General features: G+C 32.2%; 1 protein-coding gene across 1 annotated transcript; it reads right to left on the bottom strand.

Moving 5' to 3' along the window:
- Nucleotides 1-6,818: 6,818 nt before the first annotated feature.
- BDBG_16527 (uncharacterized protein) lies at nucleotides 6,819-7,590 on the bottom strand (the record flags this gene model as incomplete). Its single annotated transcript, XM_031724465.1, has 3 exons — nucleotides 6,819-7,103; nucleotides 7,333-7,367; nucleotides 7,446-7,590. The coding sequence occupies 3 exons, from the start codon at nucleotides 7,588-7,590 to the stop codon at nucleotides 6,819-6,821; spliced, it is 465 nt and encodes a 154-aa protein (XP_031576974.1).
- Nucleotides 7,591-9,144: the final 1,554 nt, after the last annotated feature.

Raw genomic sequence — 9,144 nt, 5'->3', positions numbered from 1 at the left:
CTGAATAATCATCTGTGAGCACTTATTCTTACATTTCAAGCTTAGTCAGTCAGCAATCACCTGTTATAACTGAAAGAACTAGAAACTTGCATACTTCAACCCCTGCAAACTCTACTGCAGACACTCAGAAGCAGTCATCTGAATCACAAATAACTCTTATAAAAGAAGTCTCAGAGAACTTATCAATTACTCATGAGACATCATTCTCTATATCTGTGACAGAGAAACTCTTCAAATTCATGAATGAATTAATCTCAGTGAAGAACATTCTTGAGCATCTCTCATAAGATCAAGCTATTTTTCTACAAGAAATACTTACTGTCTGTAAACACTCTCAAACTAAGTCTCTAGACATAATCTTCAGAGACATCTGTGAACTGAAAAAATACTTTCTTAAGCTGTAATTACTTAAGATCACTTATTGAATCATAATCTATAAAAGCTTTTACAAGTTTGTATTTAAAATTGACTTACAAGCCTGACTGTGTGATATGAAAGATGAAGAAGCTGTTATCTATATAATGACAGATCTCTACTACACTGAAGCTAAGAACTGGCTGAATTATCTAGAGAATAATCATGAGAGATTCTACTGATCTATTCTTAAGATTTATTTAGAGAATAAGTTAAGAGACTTCATAAGCTGAACAGAGAACATCTGAGTCATGATTATCAATATTAGAAAAAGAGATGAGAAATCTGATAAAGACTACTCACAGTGCTTTATAAAAGTATGATATGAATTGAGATCTGTGGAAACACAGCTCTGAAATAAGACCTGAATGATAATATTTATAAAGAGACTGAATAAAAGCATGCAGAACAAGCTCATTGAGCAAGACTCTGAGCTCTTGACTCTGAAGACACTGATAACTCTTATTCATCACTTATAGATTACTGTGAGAGTCACAAATCTGCAGAGAGTGAATTACTAATTAACTCTGTAAGAATTAGAATAACAGAGAACAGATTTATCAGAGAAAGATAATAAGATATAGAGAGATTCATATCTGACTACTGATCAGAGAGAGAGAGCTTTACAAGCTTCTGTAAATAGAGTGTATAATAGAGAGATTAAGAAAAAGAGACTCTACTTCATCTGTTCTAAATCAGAACATCTCTGTGCAAACTGTCTGAATAAATCAAAATAGAAATTTGAGAAGTCATGAACAGAGTCAGCAACAGTCTTCTTAAGAATCTTGAAGCTGACATCTGAATCTGTTACTACTCTGATGAAAATACTTACTCATGAGAAGAGATTATACTGCAGTGCTGCTGCTCTATAAGTATAAAAAGTATTAATAAACTCAGAATCTCAGGTCACTGTAGTGTCTCTAAAGCTCACAGAGTAAATAAGTTGAATAATGAAAACTGAAAATCTGCTCTTATAATAAGCAGAGTGTGAGAACTCAGATCTGAGAACTGAGAGACTTACAAGAGTCATCTTTAAATTACAAGATCTCTTCAGAATCTGAAGAAGATTTGCAGAAACTGTGATTATTGTAGATATTATAGATGACATACTTGAGACTTGCATGACTTCAAAGACACAATTCACACATAGCTGTCTATGAGTCAGATTTATACTTTCAATCAGTGTTAACAGACTTACTTACAGAGATAGAATCAGTTAATACTGCAGAGTTAATTAGAGAAGATAAGCTTATCTATATAATGACTTTATAAATGTCTGAGAACTTTGCAGTCATGAAAACTAAGCTTCAGATATCAGAGAAATATCAAGATCTTACAGAGATATTCAGCTCAGCAAAGACAGCTGAGCTTTCTTCTCACTGTAAGAAGAATCTAATAATAGATTTAATAGAAGAGTAGAAACTCTTCTAAGAATCAATCTATAAGCTCTTTTATTATGAGACAGAGATCTTGCAGATTTATATGAAGAAGAATCTGAAGAATGACTTTATTCAATCTTCACAGATCTCTGCAGAAGTCTCTGTGATATTTGTAAAGAAGAAGAATAAAGATCTTAGATTATGTATAGACTACTGTGATCTGAACTTCAAGATAATAAAGAGTTACTATTCTCTGTCTCTGATTGAAAATGTGATCAACTGTCTCATGAGAGCTGTCATATTCATATAACTGAATGTGATCAATATATATACACAGCTATAAATATAGTCTGAGAATAAATGAAAAACTGTCTTTAAAACTGCACTGAAATTGTTTGAATATCTAGTGATGTCTTTTAATCTGACTAATATCTCTGCAGTATTTCAGTCTTTTATTAATAAAACACTTTATACATATCTGAATGTCTTTATGATAATATATCTGAATGATGTGATAATATACTCTGTGAAGAAGAAAGAATACACTGAGTATATACAAAGTATATTAAAGATCTTAGATGAGGCAGAACTGTATATTAAGCTTATAAAGTGCAACTTCAGTGTCTGTTAAATTAATTTTCTAGAATATGTAATTACTGCAGATGATATTTAGATGAAATCTTCATAGATTGAGACTATTCTATTATAACTGAAGTTAACTAGTATTTATAAGATTCAGATCTTTCTAGACATTGTGAATTTCTATAGATAATTTATCTTTATATTTATAAGAATCTTCTTAACTCTTACAGACATACTGAAGAGTGAAAATAAGAAGAAGTTATTCTATAAATAAAGAATGAAAAGATTATTAAGAAGAGAGAGTAATAAGAACTTTCTTATCTCAGAAGCTTATAAGATCTTTATAAGATTAAAACAGATATTCATAGATACAGTGATACTATTTCACTTTAATCTCTTACTCTTAATCAGATTGAAGACAGATATCTTCTTCTTTATAATTTCAGAAATAGTCTCATAACTACAGTTAAATAAGAACTGAGTTTCAGTGACTTTTTTCTTACAGAAGATACAATCTACAGAGATCAACTATAATATTCATAATCAGAAGCTTCTTATAATAGTGAAATTCTTTCATCACTAATATCACTACTTTGAGAGTCTTATAACAGTGATTACTGTTAGAACTGATTATAATAGCTTATAACAGTTTACTTCAATCAAGAAACTCTTACAATAACAGATTCACTGAGCTCAGAGACTGAGTGAGTTCTGATTCAAGATAGAATATATCAAGAGAACTAAGAACTCAGTAGACAGACTCTCTTATAGATCAGACTATATTAAGAAGATTAGAATAACAGATATAGAGAGATTAGAGAAGACAGAAAAGCTTTATAAAATGCTTAAGCTGAGTATTATAAAGAGATTAACTGAAGAGTTCTTCAATTTCTTATAAGAGAAGAGAGAAGAGAGAGAGAAGAAGTCTGTATAACTACTCTCTATAACACTGAGAGTTAACACTCTGAAAATCTTTATAAGAATTCTTAAAGAGAGTATCTATAATCTGAAGTAGACTGGCCGGCGGGACCATGAATTTCACATTTGATCCCATTTGGTCTGGTCTCATACATTTCTTGGCGTGAGTCCCACCAGGACCAAGCCTCAAAAAAATCTGAAAATGGACCATTTCTGAGAGAAATGACGTGAAAAATGACCAGATTTAATTCAAGAACAGTGAAATGGGAGTAATTTCTCAGGATAAACTGTGAAAGATGATCATTCTTCCAAAATCAGAATGGGACTGGGACTGAAGGTTAAAATCAGTCTCATTCAGTTCATTCAGTGATTGCTTATATAATCAGAATTTGGTAACAATTATTGATAATGCTCATGAAACAACTAAATACATTCTTGTGCAAGTTTATTCTTCACTTTCTCATGAAAACTACACTTCTCTGATATACTGTGATCAGAGGTATTAAACTGTCTGATAATTCCATGTTTTATAATCATGAGTTTCTTGATTATTTCTCCTTGTAATTGTCCCTGATGATAGTGATAAATATCTCAACTTGAGTTGAACTTTCACTCCATTCTCATCCCTGTCAATGGAATTGTCAGAATATCACACGCCATCAGTGCAATAGTTGAATATGTACTCTTAACAATTTTTCATAACTCTAGAATTGATTTGGTGTGTAAATTTGTCGGATCATCTTGAAGATAACAGTCAAATTCAGTTTTACAAGCATGTAGTTTTGCCTGATTTTCAGTTACAATCAATGTATGTAAGTCCTGTTTCAAAGTTAGTATTATAGTTCTATGAGATATGAAGTGTTACTAAAGATCATTACTTACTAGGGAATTGTATTTCACTGTCTTCATATCTTGAACATCTGCTCATTCAAATCTCTGATAGTTGGCATTGTAGTAGTCTCAGGCTAATTTGACATATGAGTCTCATTCCTTCTCTGTCCAATCTTGAGAAGTGTAGATGTTAACTCAACAGAAGAAATCTAGTAGAGCTGCTACAGCATAGTACTCTGCAAAAGATTGTTCAGTTTTGCTGTAATAATATGCCAGTTTATTCCTTACAGCAATAATAGCCTGCGCTATAGCATTATTTCAGACTGAATTTCTTTTTAAGTGATTCAACTGCTTCTCAAGATGAGCAAATAAACTGTTATATACTCATCAGGCTGACTGCAGCATTGATGTACAAGTGATTGAGACTGTCTTTATTGTCTTATAAAACTGAAACAGTAAATCAATCATATATTTCAACTGAGTTCACTTCATATCAGAAAGTTTCAATATCTGGATCTTTTCTCAATCAGAGTGTTGCACTCAATGATCAATTGTCTGATGCAATCAAAGAGTCTGAACAGTTATCTCATATATTGAACTTCATCATGTTCTAACATTCTGTATCATATTCAGTGATGTGACTGATTTGTTTATTTATTGAATATCATGGAATTGTTGTTGTTGTTTAGAAGAGGTACAAATCACATTAGCAATGTTTCAAATCTATGATATTTAAATTATTAGTCAATCTATTCAAAATTAACAGTAGCATTATCAAAAAGCATTATCAAAAAGCAATATTAAAAAGTGTTATCAAAAAACATTATCTTTTGCAAAGTGAATGTAAAAGTTACTTGAGTAATCACTTTCATCTCATTCTCATTTCAAGAACCAGTCATCTCATTATTCTTCATCTCAATGTTAAGATTCTTTATCAGTGTTTGCACTACAAGTTGAATCACATGAGTAATACAGGGGATATGACCTTGTTTATCATTTCAGGAATGCAAAGCCAATTTTTGCTTCAAGCTCTTCATCATAGTGTAGTTATTTGCAGCATTGTCAGTTATAATTGCAAGAAGACTGGGACTAATATCTCAATAGTCATTTTTAATCACAGTCATTAATATCTCTGTTATATAATCCTCAGTATAACTACTGATCAATGATTCAAATTCAATTAATGTCTCTTGATAAGTTCAGTTCTCATCAATGTAATAACATGTAACTCTTATAAATGCAAGATTGTTTGTACTAGTTCATGTATTCACAGTGAGAGACACTCTTTGATGATTCTTCAACTCTGATTCTAGATGTTGTATATTGACTTTGTAGTGTGTCTCAAGGTTGGACTGAAGACAGGATTGATGTGGAATATGAAGATTTGAATTAAGCATTTGAAGAAGTGTTCAGAATTCGGGGTTTTCAATTGATCAAAGAGAAAGATTCAGAGATATACACATGTGAAGTAATTGTTCATGAAAGTTATCAGATGAGAGTTGTGAAATCAGAGTACTGATATATAATCATTTTCACATGATTTTCTTCAAATTAGAAAGTTAGCATTATCAAAAATCATTACCTGATAGAGTAACTTACCAGCCCAGTAGTAATTTTCTGATTATTTTCCTTTTATTGTCTGCATTCTGATGACTTCAGATGTTGGAAAATTCCTTCAGAGCTATGATCAGTTCATGATGAATGTTTCTGAATGAAGTTGCAGTGATTGCAGCAGAGAGATGACTCTCTGGTAATCTGCAATGCAACCTGTTGATAATTATTTCATAGTTCATCTCAATATTTGTGTTGAGTTTTTCATAAATTTTGTGACCTGAAATCAGATGTGAAGAATGAAGTGATTATTCATCATGATTGAAAGAGAGTATTCTGTATTGAATTGTAAACAATGTAGACTTTGTGATTTACAGTGATTTCTTGAAGAGTTTGTGAATCTTCAGTAGAAGTAAAAGAAGTGAAAGAAGTGAATTCAGAAGACATGATAATAATTTAAGAAAGATGATAATTTATTTTCAATAACTGATCACTGATGTGTGTAAGAAGAATTAATATAAGAGAAAATAATCTTGTTTCTTAGCTTAGTTATAATTTTAGTACTAACTCAGATTGAATATCATTGATGTGTGGTTCGGAAGAACGTACGACCGTCGGATAATACCGCGGCCGCTTCCGAACTACTAGCGTACGCGTACGAGTGTAAAGGGGCCATAGCGGCCGCTAATTAAATTAGCGTACGAGATTCAATATATAAGAAGCCGGCGTACGCCTGTAATCGTACGCTGGCTGAAGCAACCTTTGAATCACAGATGTATAAAAGTAAACAAACAATCTTGATTAATCTCTATCATATTTCTTGAAATATATTAATATTGTAAAAGAGAGTGTTATCAAATTGCATTATCAGATAATATCATTAAAAATATATTAATATTGTGAATATCAATATTGAAAAAATGTTGATACTTATACATTATAGTGATTTGTGAATCATGATAGTTAAATATATATATATATATATATCATTCCTGACTTGATTACAACTTGTACAATAATTTTTGAAAACTCAAAATCAATTTTAATTATTAATAATTAAAAACTTAAACTTATAACTAACTAATATAAAAAGAAAAAAATCTACTTCTTCTCTTTCTCATTCTTCTTATCATTCTTCACAATTCACTTCTCATTCTTCTTCTCCTTCTCCTCCTCCTCATCTGAGATAATAACCATCTCAAAATCTCTCTCCACTGCCTTCTCAGAGGAGGGTTCCCACTGCTCTCTCTCAGCCAGGTCAACCTGTGCCTCAAAATCCCGCATTTCCTGGTCTGCTGCCTCGGGTTCCACCTCAGTGGTAAGCAGATTGACATGCTCAGAGAGCAGGGCTGCCTTCTCAATGTCCTGGATCATGGAGTGCATTTGAGACCTGAACAAGGCCTCAATCCTCTTCTCCTCTGTCAGCTCCTGCTAATCAATTAGAGAACAGAAGTATTATCAAAAATCATTATCTCTCAATAAGTAAAAAACTTATCAGTTTTGACTTCTTTATCTCCTGCTTCAATACTCTCTCAATCTCCTTCTATCACTGCTTATTTGCAGTAATACTCTTCTTCTCTCTCTCTCTCTTCATCTTAAACTCAAATCATTCTCAGAACTTCTTCTGGTCTCACTGCTGCTGCATGAGGCTCTTCACTGTCTTCTTCTTCAATCTCTCACAGGTGATGTCATCTGCATTATTTCTATACTTAGTTCAGTCTAAATCTATCAGAAGTGTTACTTAAAATTGTTATCATTCTGCTCTCTTACAGAGTCTCTTCAAGGCATCATAACATGTCTTGTGATCTGTCTCTTCTTGCTTGAATGCCTTCTTCTTCTCTTCCTTCAATCTGTGATGACGCTCATGCGCCTTGGTGGTCTGCAGGACTGTAGAATATTTGAAGAGGAATGACATGATTGGTTTCAGTGAGTATTGAAGAGAGGTGAAGGCAGGAGAGGCGGCCAGAAATAATATGATAATGATAATGATGATGATGATGATGATGATGATAATGATAGTAATAGTAGTGATGATAGTGATGATGTTGATGATAGTGATAATGATGATGATGATAATGATAAAAGAGGAAGTGTATTGAAATATATTACTGACTTATCAAATATAAAGAGACAAAGAAAATATTAACAGCTTTCAGAGATATATGAAAACAGCTACAGTGTTGCATAGCAATATCATCTTCATTCAATGCATGCAGTGTTGATATTCTTTATATGCAGTTATCATATAATCTATATCAGAGATACATGCAGAAAACAGATCTTTGTTACTAGAGAGAATGATTGCAGTGATTCTCTATTTTCATATTATAAAGATAAGTTATTCTCATTTCTTTCTTCTCTCTTTTCTCTTCTTCTTCAATCCATCACTAAGTTCAAGCCAGTATGAAAACTATTAAAACACTCTTAGAAACCCTCAAATTGAAGAGTATAGACTAATCAAATTTTAAATACAGAAGAATCAAATTATATTCAACATTACTAATTATTCATTCTCTCTCAATAAAACCACAGTTGTGTCTTCCCCTCCCCTCTCAAATGAAACATGGCCTGTGAAAAGTGAGTACTATGCCAGGCCATAATGACCAACATGGCCCCAGCATGCAGGGCTGCATACACGCAGTGTGTGCTGGACTGGGAGACTGTGTGAGTTGCAAACCAGCACCAGCATCTCAGAGAGAGCTGTGTGGTGTGAAAAAGCTGCAACCCTTGACCATGTGTGCAGAGGATGAATTGTTGCAGTAAGTGCATGTGTATTGCATGGAAGTAATGCTTTTTGATAATACTCAGTCTCTGATATCATGAAAATAGAGTCTCTCTGTGAGATCTGTTTTTACCAGAAGTCAGAGAATCTTATATTTCTCAAGATCATCTTTGTCTGCCTTGTCTGTGAAATTGATGAGAGAAATCATTGATTTCAGTGTTCTGTTCTTGATGTTATTCAAGTGACAGCAGAGTTCACCCTGATCACACTTTTTAAGTGTATATTTTCTAAATATTCACATTTATACAGATATATACTGATTATTTATTAGATGATGTTAAGGCAATGACTCATCACAGCCATGTTACCCTCACTGTGAGAGATACATGATTGGTGATGAACATTGTGAAGACTCTGAGAAGTGAGTATTTTGAGAATGCTGTGGCCCTGTGATCTTGATTTTTTTTTTTTTTTATTTTTTGTTTTTTTCTTTTTCTTTTCTTTTTTTTTTTTTCTTGTTTTTGTTTTATTTTTTGTTTTTTGTTTTTTTTTTGTATTTTATATTTTTTTTGTAATTAAAATTATATAAATTATGATCTGTGTTCAGAAAAGTAATAATATTTGATAACACTCTCTGTTGAATTTTCAACAAATGAGCACTATGTTATGATATTATGTAAGTGAGAAGTGATTTCATGATCTCATTTAATGCCATTCTCAATAATGGGATCAGAATGAAATGTGACT

Source organism: Blastomyces gilchristii (genome assembly GCF_000003855.2).
Source record: "Blastomyces gilchristii SLH14081 genomic scaffold supercont1.3, whole genome shotgun sequence".
Lineage (NCBI taxonomy): Eukaryota > Fungi > Ascomycota > Eurotiomycetes > Onygenales > Ajellomycetaceae > Blastomyces > Blastomyces gilchristii.
Note: the sequence above shows the minus strand (reverse complement) of the source record. Positions and strands in the feature narration are given on the sequence as shown.